Source organism: Pangasianodon hypophthalmus, chromosome 8, assembly GCF_027358585.1.
Source record: "Pangasianodon hypophthalmus isolate fPanHyp1 chromosome 8, fPanHyp1.pri, whole genome shotgun sequence".
NCBI lineage: Eukaryota > Metazoa > Chordata > Actinopteri > Siluriformes > Pangasiidae > Pangasianodon > Pangasianodon hypophthalmus.
Genome location: NC_069717.1, coordinates 26,622,174 through 26,640,907, shown reverse-complemented (window position 1 = coordinate 26,640,907; position 18,734 = coordinate 26,622,174). Strand labels below are relative to the sequence as shown.

Below are 18,734 nucleotides of genomic sequence, written 5' to 3'. Positions count from 1 at the left end.
TTAGTTGAGAAATGTCCTAAACAAACACCCAGAGAGCAGACAATTCTGGGACAAATATGGTTATGTGTTGGCACAAGAGTCAGTTGTGGTTATGGCAAGTGTATTGTGAGTCTAAAATGGTCCAACTGCAATCAGCCACATTTAACATTTTCATGGCATTTGGAATCAGAGCCAAAACTACATCCAGCACAAATGCATTCAGGAATATAAGACGATTGCCAAAACTATTCCAAGTGTAACTTCTGGTCTGGGAGATTCAGTCTCATCAAATCTGAGTTGTGGTATTAATAACCGGATTTAGATGAGTTTCATCGCTCTTAGTTCACGGTGCTATGGGAAGCAGATGAACATGGTAGGTTTTGGGTCACACATTTGATATCTTGATGAAAATAAAGTGATATATTAAAGTTTATCTCTCTCTGGAAGAAGACAAGAAACAGTATCATCAATATAAAACCATCTTTCTCATTGAGGCAATGTCTAAAATTGATATATGTTCATCTATATGGACATACAAACTAATTTATTTCAAACATAAGACTTTAGACTACTCTATAATTGTCTTATCTTAGTCTTTTACTCTTCAGCGTAAACATTTCACAATTTTTATTGTTATTTTATATCTATTTTTACCTGGATGCTTGGACGGTACAGCCTGGTCACCAAGTACCTGTGAAGATTAGAAAAAAAAAAAAAAATCACCTAAGCTATAAAGCTAGCTGAATAAAAGTATACAAAATATTATTTATATTAAGTGTCTGACTGATATTACCTGACAGATAATCAACTTTAAAACACCTTACCTGGAGGACGCTGACAAAAGTAGAAAATTTTAAAACTTTATATAGAAAGTCCATCGTTTAAAAAATGTCGAATTTAACCGTTAAGAAAAGAGTTTCAGAGTTTGGTAGCTAAGCTAGCTACTGTCCATCGCGCGCTCGTGAGAGTTTCAACGGAAAAAACGGTCAAAATCGATCATCTGGTCCTGTAACTGATATAAAGTACCAAAAAAAACTATTATACAGTAGGCACACACGGGTAAGCAAAGTCAAAAATAATTATCCAGAACATTCGTACTCCGTTTTTTCTTCTACTTCTTGTTTTTTTTTTTTCTTTTCCTTCAAAAAAAAAAAGTTTTTTCACTCCTAATCCATTCTGTCAAACAACATAATCCTCTCAGGAGTGAAGCTCACTGACAAGCGCTCGCGCTGCAGCCACGCGAGACCTTCTGGCGAGTTACGCGTGTGTGTGTGTGCGCGAGCGCGCGCGCGACAGAGAGAGAGAGAGAGAGAGAGAGAGAGAGAAGGCGAGCGCGCGCACGAGCGAGCAGGTCGCACCACTGGCAAGTCGAACCTCTGCGATGACGTCATTCTAATTGGCGCGAGGCGGGGCAGAGAAAAACCAAAAGCCTCAGAGTAACTGTAATAACACATGAATACCAATCACTAAGACCTGTTATAAGCGCTTTATGATCCCTGCTATTACATACTGCCTTCTCATTTAAGCAACCAACACATTATCTGAATCCGACGACTCACACTTTGGTAATAAATACGTAAGGAATAAAACACTTCAGAACATGATGTTATAGGAAAATAATCAACGACGTGGTGGTGTGATGAAGCGGAGTTAGCGTTATCACTAGGAAGTGGATTATTATCGCTTTTTACCACAGCAATTTGCCAACGATTACGTCCGTGAGACAAGTTAGGTCCTGTTATCACTTACGTTATAGCAGCTATAAACAGTCTTTCCTTCACCTCTCTTTTTTTCTCTCTCACACTGCGAATACGAATATGAAAAATTAAAACGCAGCTTGTCGTGTTACCGAAAAAAACGCAAAAACGTAAACACCTCTGTCCTGAAAACTGGAAGAAAGCTACACAGCGCTGACACTAGAGACTCCTTCCATAATTGTTACAGAACTCTTCATCATATCAACAAGGACAGGTTTTTTCTGTCAGTCTGTATATTATTCAGCGTAGATTAAATGGCGCGTCCCTGTGAAAGAGCTGTTACTATAGAGACGATCCTAGAAGGAGCGCATTGATCATTCGAATCACAGCTAAAACTACTGTCTGGGCTGCGGTTATAGAAAATTCATCAACGCCGTTTAGAATTCAACAATGCTGCGGTATAAAGATGTGGCGAAACTGCAGGGTTACGAAGTTTCCAGAGAAAGAAGACGCTTGGTATGAAAGCGCTTGTTAAGTTAGAGGAGGTGTAGCAGGCAAACATCCTTCTTTCATTCATTCTTTCATTCATTCATCTTCCATAAGTGTGTTTGGTGGATCTGGAGTCTATCGCAGAAACACTGTGTGAGAGGTGGGAATGCACCCTGGATGTGGCGCCAGTCTGTCGCAGGGCACCACACACACACACACACACACACACCTCGGGGAAACTTAACTTAGCCAATCCACATACTGGCACGTTTTCTCGGATGGTTGGAGGAAACCGGAGAACCTGGAGGAAACCCCTGGTGAGAACATGCAAAACTCCACTCAACCCGAGCTCAGGATCAAACCAGGAACCGTGGAGTTGTGAGGAATTCAAATATATCAATAACCTACTTAAAAAAAAATAAGAAATACTAACTAAAGACTCACTCACATCCTGTATTTTGGTATTTGTTTTTTGGTTATTTATTTATCTATGTATCTATGTATCTATGTATCTATCTATCTATCTATCTATCTATTATTTATTTATTTATTTATTTATTTATAGCAAACCTGATGTACTCGTGTCATTTCATCATAAATATCATAACATGAGAAAAACTAAAGCAGGAAGAGTTGTAAGTGAATTAAAACAAGCTTGTGGCTTTTTGTTAAATTGAATTGGAAAAGCCAGAAATCTTTGTCATACTAATTAGACACTTGTAACCCACGACAGGATATTAGTCTTACAATTGACGCTAACGTTGTCTTTTATTTACAGGCTTAACTGGTTTATCTTCATAGTGCATGTGCTTTTAATAAAGCCTCATTCAGAGGTCCATTAGCATCTGGGAGCGGTTAGTCCTCAAATACAAAGATCAGGCTTTAGTGGAATATTTGTGGAATGTTTTTTTTTTCCTCATTTAATCCCCATTTTTTGGCTTTTTGTTTAGTCTGTGATGCTAATAGGAATTAAACGCCAGGGTTTTAAAAACTCATACATTATATAATATATAACATTTCTTTTCGGTTTCTTTTTCTTTGCCGCTGTTATTCTGAAAAAGCTTGCTAATGATAGATTTGAATGCTTTGACTCAAAATGTTCCACTTACTCAATGTAGTTTTTTCACCAAGAACAACTTTTTTTGTCTAGCTTCATTACCCATTATGAAATCTTCTGGCTCTATTAATTTTTCAGATCAAGTTTATTGTAACACTTTCCTTACACATACATGTGTCAAATGTCATTCTATGCATTCAGTCACTCTTCTTAAATACTAACAATATTCAAATAGTATTTAAGATGTTAGTTTGTCTCGCACAGTGGACACTTCTGAACTTCAATTTCTTAGCTTTTAAATAGTAGCACTACCTCTATTACATTATCCTGTTAATGATGTTAATTGAGTTGTAGTAGATACGTGCCCTGGCTCCTCATGTTTGTTGATGTCGATAATAAACAGGCTTTCTTAGACTATCACTTGTGAAGTACACCAACGCGATTCTGTAAAACAGCTTGTAACTTCAGAGAAAAGTGTAAACATACATGAATGAATATAATTAAGAGAAGAAATAAGTGTCACGTGTCTGATAAACAGGAAGTTTGTATGATGCTATGAACTTACCTTTTAATTTTGTTAACGTCATACTGCCGAAGCAAAACTAAGCAATTAATTAACACACGTCTTGGCTGATCTGTGATTGACATTTGGCCAAACAAATAAACAAATAAACAAAAAACAAAAGAATAGTGCAATTTTGAAACCCCCAAACCATTTATTTATCAATGATTTAAAATTTAAGATTTTTCTTAAATTTTAAATTTGCTTTCTTCTTTGCTTTCTTAAAATTTGCTGATTTTTCTAACATTGAAGCTTAACAGCTACATCATGCTAACTTGTCAATAATAGTGCTCATTTATTGTTAGCAGCATCTTTCACTAAAACATTTCCTTTAAAGGTTTCTTATCTGTGCTCCCGTTCTCGATAATAGAGGCATTATAGCCATCTAGTGGTAAACCAAAATTTGGTCCTTTATCTTCGTCCAGTCTCCATCTCCATTCATCGTGTGTGTGCGCCAGAACAGGATTATAACAGTTAAAATTAAAATGTAAAAAAAAAAAGTGTCACCTACTTAGGTATACAATGAATTCTTTGCACATTCAGCTAGAAAAGTAACCATTTTTGGCCAAAAATAACACTTTCAACTATTCTAATGATGCTGCGTGATGTGAAGCGTGTGTTTATTCATTCTTCTCTAAAAACCAGACACAAGTAGAGCTTTATGACTAAAATAGTAAACCTAAAACTAACCCTAAACCGAAATTAACTCTAAAAACTGATAAATAACAAATAAATAACAATAAAAAATAAACAGAATTTTAAATAAACACTAAAATTAGTATAAAATAACAATGAACCTCAAAGGATATGTTCTTCTTTCACAGACAAATCACCAGTACGCCATCAATGTGTACAAAATATCAAATTTATTTCAATTTTTTAAAAAAAAAATTTGCACATGCACACCCACACGATGTTAGATATCCGTCAACATAGGCTTGTTTTTCTTTTCCGTAAAGCTAGCACACAGTTGCAGACCTTAAAACGTTATGGTTTTGAAGACACCATGAGGAAAAAAGCTTGCACTGTCAAGATTATAAAGTTGAATGTACAAAAAAGGCAGTCTGAAAAGCAAGTATAAACATTTAAAAAGAATGTACAAATGGACGAGGTACAAAAAGAGCAGCAAGTCACTCGAACGACATGTAGAAGCAATGCTCGACGACATATGATCTCCTGACTCGGTAAAAAAAAAAGGATTTATATTTTATATATATATATTTATATATATTTATATATATGTATATACAATTAATTTGATGACATAAAACGTCTAGTATTTGGCTGACAATTGTACAAGATATACAGAATGTTTTCATACATTCCTTTTTTTTTAAATTTTTTTTTGGCAGTCTCAGTCCAAACTCATGTCTGCATTGGAGAGAATGTGCAAATGGGAAGATGAAAAGAAAAAAATATATATTTTTAGAGAAAATACAGTACAGTATGAGCTCGAGACCATTCCACTCTCATCACGTTACATTCACGACAATAATGTTTAGTGGAGAAAATCATGTATAATGGGATAAACTAAAGATAAATAAATAATTAAAACTGAAAAACAATTTTTCCTTGACAAGGTAAAATGAACATACAAATATGACGTATCTCACCCATCTATCAGACGCAACACGAACCATTGTGCACAATTTATAAGGCAAATATAAGGAGGCTGACGCCCACTAGGAGTTTCATGACCACCCAAAATTGGGAAACTTGTCAAAAGTGGCAGGGTGCATCGAAGTTATTTCATATATACTATCCATAAATATATAATTTATATATATTCTATTCTAATTTGACAAACCTACTTCTAAAATTTGTGCTACACTTGTTTTATTTTGTGCTAATTTTCAATTTATGTGGCCTTCTCTCTTTCTCTAACAGGGCTTTGGCTATTCTACAGTACAGCGTGCCACAAAATGAGGAGAAGTACTAGCGTTTAGTCAGAGATTTTAGAACTAAAATGTCTTGATGCTAGCTAACCTAGAATACTAGATGCTAGCTTGATGTTAGTTTAACTAGATACTAGTCAAAGTGATATTTCAGCCAAAAATTATATTGACACAATATTCCCTTATCCCTCATATAGATCAGCCAAAGACTGATTTAATTTAGCGCTAGAGTTACAAGGCTAACATAGCTAACAATTAAGGGAAGCTTGGAGCTGTCAGTTCAGAATCATGCCATTAAAGGAGTAAACTTTCCTGGGTTTGAAAATATCACTCAAATTATAATATATTTATAATGTAATTTGTTAAACAATGCTTTGTACAGTGTGGGAAGATTTAGACACGACCCTAAAATGGAGGCTATGAGCTTCCCTAGCAACATTAGCCTTGTAGCAACAAGCAAACTTTGGACACCAAAAATATCTTGGACAATTTATTACGTTTGAGGTTAGGAGGTAATTTTTGGCCAACTTATCACTTTTATACTAGACATACTAATGTAGTAGTAACCAGTATACTGTAACATAAATAATCTACTGATAGTTTTAACACAATAATATTAATTAGGTTATAAATAATCTTTCTTAGTGCATAAATAATCAAACACAGAGCTCTGATCTGTGATGATGTGTGAAGTTTTGTCACTACACATCCACTCATACTGTATTTCTAGTGTTTCTGATGTAGAATTATTTGTTTGGGGTAGATAAGGAACCCAGGTTCATTCAAGTATAAAAAGCTTGACTAGTTTGGCTTGTGGTCATGAAAACCCTAGTTCCCACTATTCCCGTTTCTTCTTTCCCACCTCCATCCAAATCTTTAACAGAAATGGAGGAAAGATGGAAAAGTGACTCAACCCTATTTCACAGCACCAAGTCTTTTCAACAGTTTCTTTCCTCTGGAGAGCAATCCTTGTTTCTTAGGTTCGGCTCGGGGCCGTCGCGCAGCGGGGCTCCCTGGCCCCTGGGAGGCGGGGCCAGAGCCTTGGACGTGGGGGCGCACCATGGAGGTGGTGCTTCGTCTCGGAGAGCCCCCTGCTTTTTCCACAGGAACCTAATGGGAGACCCGTAAGGGACAGTTCAGGAAAAAAACTGTCATTGTTTCTGATTTTCTCTCACAGCATCCCACTGCACATCCAACCCTCCATCTCCATCAAGTCCTTTCTGTCCCAGCAGGGCCACCGTACAGTACACAGGGAGAAAGTCCCTCCACAGAACAACTGTGTATACAGCTTCACTGTCTGTATGTTCAAAATAGACGGAAAAAGTATTCCCTTCCCCTCCTCTTCATTAAAAAAATGTGTTTGTGATGCAAATGCTACGATTGAGAGAGATTGAAAATGCATAAAAAGGTGCTTTGAATATTCTGGTTTCTATAATAATAATAATAATAATAATAATAATAATATTATACACAGTTTTCTTGTCTGTCTTAATGTGGTACAATGTGGATTGGGATCATAGATATACACATTAGACATGGAGATAGCTGGACAAAATAAAAACTGGGATGTTTTATAGCAACATCGCCTAAATTTAATAATTGTACATTTTGTTGTAAAAGTTATGAGAGTCACTGATGTTAGCTTATGAATGTCTAGATAAGCTGTATTGAGAGAAAAATTTACACCTTAGCAAATTTACCAATCCAATCCAATTTAAAAGATTGCGTATTATGGTAAGATAGACCTCTGAGTTGTTTTTTTTTCCCCATAAAATGCACTTGTTCTCAGCAGAAAAATATTATCTTAAAAAAATACCTTGGCAAAAATCAGTGTGAGTCAGTAAAGGACACTTATTTCACTATCTAGTGGTCTAATATGTTTATCTATGATTACTACAGAGCTGTCATTGTTTTTTACACACAGAGGGACAAAACCTAAATGACGGATGTCTCAGTCTCACTCCGTTCTAAATATCACTCTGCTGTAATGAAGGCCAGGAAACACAGTTCACAATTCCTTCTATATCATTTACTACATCACACCTTCAGGGGCATGGGGGAAATGTGTATATTTTATCAAATTAATGGTGATAAAGAGAAAAAGACGAGTGTTTAATTTACCAGTCTCTGATGTAATCTATCACCTTTCTGCATGGTAACTTCGCCAAGGGACCTGAAGCCAAATCAAACCTGCTTTAAACACACACTTCATTTACAAATGTCAAGATCTTAATTGACTAAAAACTACTAAAATGAGAAGAAAAAAATGTGACAAACTAATGCTGATGGTGGAAATCTACTCTCTAAAAGGGGTAGAAATGATGTTTTATTGGTGTTTGTTGCCGTTCCTTGGAGCAAAACCGCACCCCAGACATCACTCCATGATGCATTAAAAATGTGCCAATTCCATTTTGCTCATTTTAGGTAAGTGCGATCTTGTCTGGTGCACAGCTTCTCGCCGGGAAGGGAGGGTTCGTTTCTACTACAGGGGCGTCCACGCTACGGGGGTCGAAGAGGGAGGGAGGGAAAGAGGGAGCTCAAACTCGGACCTCTGCTGTGCAACAGCGCCCATGTAGCTTGAGTCATGAGTTACAGCAGGAGTCAATGAGACGGACACTGTCATGTACAAACACCCAGAGAACCGACTGAAGATACCAGCTCGGCCCGTCTAATGCAGAGTTTGCGGGTTTTCACTTTCTCATGGTACTTGAGCAGAACAATCTCTGCTTTCTGTTCGTCCAATCACAGGCAAGGAGTCAATAAATGTGAGGTAGCAAGAGTGTGGCTAGAAGTGCCGGTGAGAGTGTATTAATGACTGCAGTGTAACATGAAATAAAGTGCTTGATCTGTGAAGGAGGAGGTGTGTATGTTTTATGCGTTTTATGCATTTAAGTGACTGTCTGGCAGTGATGGGATCCAAACTCACAACCATCTGATTACAGAACCTTAACCACTGACCTACTACTGCCTCATGTGAAGATATTTTTAATTTACACAATTTCCACTTCCCAAATGGAGTCAGTCAACCAAGACGTGGAAAATTTTGCCTGAAGATCTGCTGCTGTAATCATAAAGACTGTCCTGTTGCTCATCCCAGGGCTCATACTGGAAATGTTCATAGCCTATAGCCTGTGTATGACTGTTAACTGAAGTGTTGTTTGACACGTTCATTGCTACACAAATAAAACATCCTAAAAATAACAATGCCCTGAACAGAACACAACAGACTACTTTTAGTTAACTACTTTTTTTTTTTTAAATAATCATTGACTAGTAAAAATTAGCATTTGTGCAACCCCTACTTGGATTTCCAGTGCAAAACTAAAGGACAAAAACTAACCCAGACAGCTCGGCTGATAGACTACATTTAGGTTAAGTAGAATATTGTATAAATTGAATTTTTTTTCACCAAACCATTCCGTTAATATCATCATATTATCATCATAAAGTTGTATTTTCTTACTGAGATCATGTGATGTGTCGATGCCTGAGTAACAAGTTAACTATGTAGCTTTTACATATTATTTAACAATGTGTGTCTTTAGAGCTGTGTGTATGTAAAGCGTGTCTATATTGCATGTCTTGGTCTGTACATTGCTGACTTGTGTGTGTGTGTGTGTGTGTGTTTCTGTGTATGTGTGTGTGTATACACCCCTTTGTCAGGGGGTAAACATTAAAGGCTACCCATGTCACCTGCATTAGACGAGGACAGTGTTAGTCTTGGTATCATCAGTCGCTCACTTACGTGAGGTGCACTGAGCCGTTACGGAGTGAAATGAACGCTCTTCTTCTGGTTTGCCAAGCGGGTGGAGGAGAAAGAAAATAAAAAACAACACCGGCATGATGCAATGCATCTCAACAGTGTGCACAATGAATATGAAAGAAGGCTAGTCAGAAAAAGGAAAGTACAAGAAATATCTCTGAGCACAACAGTGATCATTTCATTTTTTTCTCATAAACCAGGACACAGTATCTACATTAGTCGTAAATCTATAGATAAAATCACTCCCCAAAGTATATCTCTTTGTCTACTTACAATTTGTTCAAGCCCAGAAGTCTTAAATATCAGCAATATACAAAAGACAAGTTACTTTGGAAACATATACAAAAGGGTATTTTTTTTTCCTTTTTACTGGTCTCAATCTTTTGCATAATATAAAAAAGTTTCATGGAGGAAGTCAAGCATTTTAGAAGAAAAAGGGGCATGCAATTCTACATGGTTTCATCTCTCTGTACATCAAAACTATTGCCTCTATTATAAAGGTATTTTTCAGATCAAACACACTCATATTCATAAAGCATCTGTTACAATCCTGAATAAATATCATGAAGAGTCTGTGGTGCGTCTTCCCCCCATTTACAAAATAATAACCATGAACAACGTGACATCATTCTTCACATTTTCTTCAATAATGCTTTATGAATACTGTATAATCTTTTTATAACAAACACATATTCCCTCCCCCGAGTCTTTCATACAGAGTTTAACATAAATATAATCTTGGTACATCTCCGTAGCCTCATATATATTTTGTTCATTTCTTTAATGATCCAACAAAATTAAAAAAATAAATAAATAAAATAAAAAGAAAAAAAATAAACAGCCGCCACACAACACGAAACACAGACAGAGAGGAGGAAAAGAACCAAGCGTAGACAAAGGAGAGGTAAAAAAGAGACACCGAGAGAGGGAAATAGCGGATGGATGAGAGAGGGCTAGTGCTGTGAAACGGGGTGTACCCTTTTGCTCTTGGTCCTGCCTGGGTGATCCTGTGGCTCGGTGAGGAAAACCTCCACATCGTCAGGCACTTCTTCCAGAAAGTTGGAGGGCACCAGACCTCTGTGCCCGTTCAATTCACCCTGAGAGATGACACGACACGACACGACACAAAAAGCAAGAGCCAATCAAATAAACATACTGGAAATCCATGTTGATGACTGAAGCATGAGGCATCTGCATGCTGCTATTTGTGTTTGACTTTCACATGCAAATAATGTAAATGCGATCACTAGGGGTGTTTCATATACCAAGCCAGAATGTACAGAAAATAACGAGAAAAGAATAACGTCTGGCATTTTACAGCAGAAGAAGCCAGCTTATGCACACTGTAACCATAACAACTGAATCCTAGCTACTACTAGCTTGCTAACTAGGAGAGGTTATTAGTTGCTAACTAGCCAGTATTATTATTACTTTTAACTACAATAAAGATTATTTTTCAACATTATTCTATGACTACAGAACCCAAATTCCCTAAGCTTTGAAGCAAATTTGTCAATAGCTACATTGCATCATTAAAATATTGACAAATGTGTCTGAATGAAGATATCAGTAAGCTCCTCATAGTCCCTCAATAACAATATTTCTTCAAAAATATTTTTTTCTACTGGTACTAGCTTCTTTTTTTTTTTCACTTGCCCCCCTAGCTGCAATCTGACTGGTTAGAAGATAAACAGAGTTTTAAAAAAGTAATCTTTTTTAAGCTTTAGAAGTGAGACACTGTGACAAAAAAAAGCCAGAAGTGCTTTTTAAACTGCCCATGTTCTCCTTTTCATACAGAATTGCATTTAAAATGTGTGCTATAAATTGTTTCTTGTCATGTTATGTCGTATTACTTTTGAAAACAAAGAAATAAAACAATCTGGCATCCTGGGGTTGCTCAGGAAATCAGCTTAAGCAGGTGCATAACCCAACTCTGAATACACGTAACTTTCCCCATGTAAATACTGATTGAGTCGACTCTGAACACGATCTTTTGTGTGTAACAAAGTATTGAACCACTCAAATCCATCACACAGAAGTGTACTCACATAATAAAACCCGTCTTCATCGATTTCCCCAAACACCGTTATCACATCTCCGGCACAGAAGGTCAGTTCAGCCTGAGAAAGACACACAAGGCCAGATTCAGCACATTATTCGTCTATCGTTAACATATACACTGCATTTCTATATTAAAACCTTAAATTCACATTATATATCCTTCTAATGTGTTTTTTTTTTTTACACCTAATTATGATCCATAATCTGGTCAATAGCCTACTTGTCAAATCAATAGCAAACTTGTAATGCATTTAAAATGAAAATTAAAAGAGCAATGTTTGAAAAAAAAAAATCGATTCTATCCATGACTGTGTGAAAACACTGATTTGATTCAGAACCCACAGTGATGAAGCAGTCACACACACATATACACACACACACACATACACACACACAAAGCTACTGAGGTGAGGCTGAAAGGTGACTGTGACGTTCAACCTTCTGTCCACTCTCTAACTACAGCAAGGACCGGACACACAGACTGGGTTTCAAATAAGTACTCTATACTAGGTTCAGTGTTGAGCTGTATTTAAAAATGTAGTTAGCAGTATGAAATGTAATTAGAAATTAAACAACCCAATATTATATTGAATTTTTTTTTGTAGATTTTTGACATATAATATCACTTAAGTCCATTTCACATCCAGGTTATACCACTACTAGAAAAGTTCAAGGGGGTGAATACTTATGCAAGCCAAGGTATCTACTACAGGACAAGCTACACAGCAAAAGTGGCTTTACTACATATGAGAAGCATATACAACAAATCATTAAATCAATAGCTGAAACAATGAACATTGCTGGTAATAAACTAACACCTTAAGTGAACGTCCTTCAGTATGCCATATACAGAAGAGGTAGGGATCCCTGGGTAGGGATTAGAGAGTTATTTGAACTAAGGCCTGCCTGATATGACAAAGTCATTGTTGATGCTTATGTAATAGTGAGACCAGGACCTGAATTTGGAAAGTGAGTGATTAGCGCCCTCTAGTGCCTTACATCAAGTTCAAGAACAAATCATTTTCTTCTACATAACATTTAAAATGCTTATTATCACAGTGATTTATAATTAGCTAAAACCGATGTATTAATCACCAAATTGTTTATGTTAAAACATAAACGTAGTTCAATAGCTAGACCTGTTAGTGTTTCACATGTAAATGTGGCAAAATGTGTAACAAGTCCATTTCACTTACTGTAGCTAACTAACTATTAGCACAATGGCCATCATGCTGATTTCAATTTTAATCACATGATTTCAAAAACAATGCTACATCATTTCCTGGATACCATTTCTAGCAAGGAGAAGAAGTGGGCTAAGTGATAAGAATTATAGTCATATATTATTCAAACTGATGAGATGAATTTGTATCTGAAGGCATGGAGATGATTTTCTGTTACCTCTACATCTACATTTGGCGAGCTCTCCCTGGGGTCGTAGTCATACAGAGCCACCATCCGGCGCGTGGACATCGGGTGCCGTCCACTCCTCCTGTTCCGCTCTGAGACGAGATGAACAGAGAGAATGTGGACAAAAAAGAGGAAGAGAAAGACAAAGACAGAGCAATTCGGTAACTTAATAAACAGACTATTTTGCCAAAGTAAAATGAAAAAATAATCACGAATCTTACATGAGAAAAAATATGAATGTCACATGACTATGAGATCACAACACTAATGACAAACACACCGTCCTACATTAAAGCTGTGAATTCAAATCCCAGCAATGGCAGACAGTGAGGAGAACTATCGCTCATCTCAGTGAGTCAGATTATTTCGATTATTTGGCACACAAATGACTCTTTGTCATGCTTTCTGATGATTTGGCTCAGCTGAGTTGACATAAGAGTCTACTCATTCGGCAACAAGTCGACCATTCTTCCATTTTTCCCTAAGCCAGACAATGTTTGTTATATTTTTTTAACAGTAATATATTTTCTTTGCCTAATTATGGCTGAAATTGTTTCATGAAATCTTAATTTACCTTATACTTAAAATAATATCTATACTTTGCATTCCATTTTATTAAATCAATTTAAATAATTGTATATGTACATTCCTGCATATGTACATCCTTGCATTGATGTTATTGTACTGTTGTGGCTGTGCTTCATTTAGATGATTCATTTCCATTCATCCGGATAACTGATCACCTCCTCTGACACATGACTCACCATTCATGCTCACAAACAGCTCAGACGTTGAAGAGAGGTTTTCATGAAAGCATTTCAATTAAATTATACTGAAAAAGTAAGAGCATTGCCTACATTTACAAAAAAAGAAGAAAAAAACCCCAAACGGCTCATATATACAGTACGAGTTGGCTCTCAACAGTTCACCTAAAATAGTTGACTCAATGAACAGTATTTATTTATTTTTTTCTGTATTTAAAATGCTTCTGTAGTTTTCCTCCTAAAGATGTGACCTGTACATTGAACCCGGAATAAAGAACTGGCTAGGTTCATCATTTCATTACATTTTGAGCTACGACTCTGTAAAAAAAAAAAAAAAAAAAAAAAAACTCCTGAGGTAAAACTTTCTCCAGAGGGGGAGGGGTGGACTGAGGGAAATGTTAACGCCTGTTGATATTTTCAGTGCAACTCCGATTCACCTCACAGAGGGCAAAGGCGCTAAACATTACCAAGTGACCATTTAAATACTGTTTTTTGGCTTTTTTTAGCCAGAGAATGTGAACATTTTCTTCAGATGTGTTAGTATATTCCAAAGAAAAGATCCAGTACAGCTAAAATTACACTGTTATTACACTTAGCATAGTTAGCATCAAGTACATGGGTTCAGGCATATTGCCTAACATCAACATTGCATCACAAGTCATAGACACCACAAAAGTAGGTATGTACCTAAATGTAATGTATATACCTGTACGTATGTTTAAAACTTAGCTAGACGTGTGTTATTTGTACAAGTATAAAAAAAGTACAACATAAATAAATATAACATGCACTAATGAAAATAACTGAAAAATAAAGGTAAGGAAAATGATAAGCAAACTGTTTCAATAATTGTTAAATAGTTATTTTAAATATTAAATAAGAGGTACAAGCAATGGGGTGGATGAAGAACAATGTTTTTGTGGCACTTTCACATTGGGATTCAGTTTGGAAAACAAGGAATGAAGTGATAGAGGGTTGAGAAAACCAGAAGGGAAAAGCTCGGAGGGAAAACAAACCTCTCTTGGATTTCCGAAACCTGCGATTTAGTGAGCGGCCATCTTTGAACCGATCACAGTTCACTTGAAAACAGAAAAGGAAGGAAGAGAAAAGGAGAGGAGGATGAAAAGTGCAAGCAAGCATAGGATTGGACAGCTCACTACTTTTATACCAAAAAGGTACAGTATGACTCAGGCTCTGAGGATAGAAAAACAAGCAAATTAGAAGATAAAAGAGCAGGAAAGGGACGGTAATCGGAGAGGAATAGCTAACGGAGCAGAATAAAAGTGAATGTACCGATTTTTTCGACTGGTGTGTTCAGTGGTAGGAAGCCCTGTTGAAGAAGCTGGTCCATCATCTCGCCGTCCTCCGTCTCGATCTCAGATATCATGTTACACGGAACGAGACCTCTCCGGCCACAGACTTCCGCTCTGTAGAACCCGTCCATGTCCTTCTCTCCAAACACCTGCAGCACAAGCAGAAAAGAAGAGACACTAAATATAACACAACAGAACAGAATGCAGTGAAAGGGAAAAATAGAAGATGTGGACAGTTTTGATAAGTTGTAGTAAGGTCTTTTGTCTGAACACGTACTTCAGAAAATGAGCAGGAAAAGGTGACAAAATTGGCAGTAAAAATGGACAATAAGACAGTTAACCAGAATAGAAAGAAATGAGTGAAATACATAGAATTGAAAACAGAGATAGCTAAACTTGCTTGTTTTTTAACAATAAGACTCATAAATGCTGGTGCAGAAAATGTTCAATTCACAAAAGTGTATATGTAGAAACAGAGAGACAGTAAAAGTCAAAACTAGGGCATGTGCTATTCTCAAGCTTTTAAGGGATCTACATCAAGCACAAATACACAACGGAAGCATCATGGCCCACCTTTATGATCTGGCCCTCTTTGAAGGGAAGCTCCTCTACTGTGGCATCAGGGTTTGGGGACATGGACTGGGGGTCGTAGTCAAACAGAGCTACAAAAATCCTGGCCATGCTGTCCGTCTCCGACTCATCAAAGTAGTCTGGTGAGCGTCTGTCCCGTCCTCTGTAACCGCCTAAAAAACAACAAATGCACAGCTACTGCTACTCTCAGAACCAGAAAGGAGATCACCGCTACTGCCTTTTAACAGTATTGAAAATATAAGTGATTTGATGCATAACGAATCTGTTTTATGAAGAAAAGGATAAAAAAAAAACTAACAGCTATTTAAAAATAAATATAAAAATAGCACAAAGTAACACACTATAGAAAAAATTTAACTGATAATTAATTTTTCACTTTCCCCAAATCTAGTCGACCAGATAAGAACATGTTTGATGTCTAAAGTTTACTTCTTAATTTTTGCACTGGAGCTAACAAGTAATGAAAGTAAATTGAAGTTCAAGGTGGAACTACGTATATCATCGTTCACATCACTCCCAGGCAGCAATTCTACGTTCCAAATTTGAGAAGCTGGGCCTAGTAGGTGCAAATGAATTCAAGTAGTGCTAAGAAAAAATTTGCCTATTATAGACAATAAACACGTCTTGTTCAAGTCTGTTTGAGGTAAATGGAAAATTGCATAATCTAGCACTCACATCAACACAGAAAAATCTCAAACTGAGAAGCATGCATAGTAACCATGATTGGTAAAAAAAAAAAGGAAAAAATGTTTTAAAAAAGCAACAGATTAAATTAAAAGCATACAGCCAAATAAATCACCATCATGCTGCTGTTAATCAAATATAGAAGTAAGTAATTCACTATAAAAAAAAATCAAACTTCAATCTTTGAGACACAGCTGTTTGACTAGATAAACAGGAGCTATTTCAATGACAACCAAAAGTTGTCCCTGAATATTTCCACTACTGAAGAAGTAAAAGCAACTATGCAACAGCTACGAAGTGTTACTGTACACAAAAACAGACAGCAGACTTTACAATGGATGACTCAGATAAAAGAAGAAACATCATTAACACTGTACAGGATGAGAAGAACCATAAGATCATGCAAGTTACAGATGGTTCTACCATGCTGAATGTAATGCCATCTATACTATGGCATCACTATCTGACCTGCCTTTTCATTATACTTTTGCTATTTCAGCTGTTGGTATTTTTAACAGCTTTGACACACCCTTAAAAATAAAGGTGCATAAATAAAGAATAAAGAAATAGTTCTTTAGAGTGATACCACAGAAGAATCCTTATTTGGCTTCTTCAAGAATCTTTAACCACGTATTATTCCCCCATTTTTCTCCCCAGTTTAGTCACCTGCAAATTTCCAGCCAACTTTGCCCTTTCATACAACAGCTAGAAACAGGGGAGGGTGAAGGCAAGCATGTGCTTCTGACGAGAGTCCTGAAGCCAATCAACTGCTTCTCCACAGGGCAGTGTAACGCACTCAGAGGAAAGCACTATCTACCCTCTTCCGCACACATGAGCTTGCAGACACACACGATTGGCCTGTGCCACTGTGACTGACAGAGGAGCGAGAGTATGTCATCCCTCCTGCCCAGACAGCATGACCAATTGTGCTGCCTTGGCTCCTGGCCATGGAAGGCTGTGGCACCAGGATTGAAAATTCAAGATTCAAGATTCAAAGAACTTTATTAATCCGAGGGGGAAATTGCTTTGCCATGTTACCATTGCTCGAAAGAAAGAAAGAAAGAAAGAAAGAAAGAAAGAAATTGCAATCGCCCGATGATAAGTCAAATGGTCAGGAGCCTATCCCAGGAGCACAAATGCAAGGCAAGAATACACCCTGGATCTGTATCAGTCCATTACAGGACACCATGCATACACATGCACACACACAACTAGGTGCAATTTAAAGTCACCAATTGACCTACAACATGTTTTTGGGAGGTGAAAATCCAAGATGGCAAAGCTACGTGCTGTACCACTGTGCGACTCCATTACCATCATGTTGTGAAGAAGTGGCAAAAAAAAAAATTGGTTAAAGAGTCATTGACCACAAAGATTTTCATAGGTATGAGATCGGTTCTATAAAGAATCAAAATAGCACTGGTTCCAAACCCTGGTCCGGGAGTACCACCTGTCCAAACATTTTAATGATTCCCCTGCTCTAACACACCTGATTGAACTAATAAGCTGTTTAGCAGCCCTTCCTGAATTGAAGTGGGTGTGTTAGAGCAGAGAAAATGTAAGAAAGTAGGTACTCCGGGACCAGGGTTGGGAACCTGTTGTCTATGGCATTGCTCTAAAGAATATTTTCTGGAACCTTTATTTTTAAGAATGAAATAACACGTACAATGTAGGAGGATGTTCATGCAACATAAGCAAAGTACAAAAAGGGCAAGACAGGGTTAGAAAGGCCACTTTTGGACAGGATGGATAAGAGAAGGGAGAAAAGTCATGGAAATGGAGTTAGAGAGGGAATCAGAAAGGAAAGCACTGTTTGGGCTTTAAAGACCACATAGGAGCACATAATAAAGGCAAGGACAGTTACATTATTCTTAGCACACTATTCTCACTGTCAGCACTGAACAGAAAGAACCTCAAAAAATAGAAGAATAATATGTTTGGAGGGCTGAACAGTACTTACAGACCACAAATTCTGAGCTGTCAGCCCCCCAAGCACTGGTTCCCCTCAGCTCTTTATTCAGGAGCTAATGAAACCTATAGCAACCTATAGCTACAAGCCTCTGTCTAGTCTAATGGTCTTATCTTCTTTTATATCTGTCTCTCTTTTCCACTGCACGTACCATATTGTTGCTCTGATTGTAGTGGTGGGCATTTCCTGCGGCGCACTACACTGCCATAGTAAACATCATCCTTGACAGGTGAGAGGTTCCCCTCACTGTTATTCTCCACTGTGACCTCTAAGGAAACACCAATCAGAGCGTTACAGCCACGCCCCTCTACTCACCACCTGCCTGATCATAAAGAAGCATGGAAGCAGAGTGGACATGTAGTGGGATCAGTTTGCCTCGCACATGAGTGCTAGCCTTTAGTATCATGAACTGCGAGAAGAAAACTGATCCCAGATCTGCCATCAAGTGCTACATATGAGTAAAACAGCAAGGCTGGAGCTGTTCTGACTGATTAACATAT

The 18,734-nt window shown here is 37.3% G+C and overlaps 2 protein-coding genes across 9 annotated transcripts in view; both read right to left on the bottom strand.

Annotated features, from left to right (window-relative positions):
• adgrd1 (adhesion G protein-coupled receptor D1) overlaps window positions 1–1,247 on the bottom strand; it is a 52,887-nt gene extending 51,640 nt beyond the window's left edge. For all 6 annotated transcript variants that reach the window (XM_026945890.3, XM_026945892.3, XM_026945893.3 and 3 more), the window contains exons 1-2: window positions 804–1,247; window positions 634–670 (exon numbers count right to left, since the gene is read on the bottom strand). In XM_026945890.3, the coding sequence (XP_026801691.1) occupies window positions 634–670; window positions 804–857 (91 nt within the window). In that variant the 5' untranslated portion in view covers window positions 858–1,247. The remainder of the gene's footprint in view (window positions 1–633; window positions 671–803) is intronic.
• A 5,403-nt stretch (window positions 1,248–6,650) lies between these two features.
• Window positions 6,651–18,734, bottom strand: part of rimbp2b (RIMS binding protein 2b) — a 104,090-nt gene continuing 92,006 nt past the window's right edge. For 2 of the 3 annotated variants that reach the window (XM_026945873.3, XM_053236302.1), the window contains 8 exons: window positions 18,386–18,502; window positions 15,564–15,733; window positions 14,971–15,139; window positions 14,694–14,756; window positions 12,905–13,005; window positions 11,491–11,562; window positions 10,420–10,539; window positions 6,651–9,469 (listed from right to left, as the gene is read on the bottom strand). In XM_026945873.3, coding sequence (XP_026801674.3) covers window positions 9,443–9,469; window positions 10,420–10,539; window positions 11,491–11,562; window positions 12,905–13,005; window positions 14,694–14,756; window positions 14,971–15,139; window positions 15,564–15,733; window positions 18,386–18,502 — 839 coding nt within the window. In that variant the 3' untranslated portion in view covers window positions 6,651–9,442. The remainder of the gene's footprint in view (window positions 9,470–10,419; window positions 10,540–11,490; window positions 11,563–12,904; window positions 13,006–14,693; window positions 14,757–14,970; window positions 15,140–15,563; window positions 15,734–18,385; window positions 18,503–18,734) is intronic. The other variant, XM_053236304.1, reaches the window with a different exon arrangement.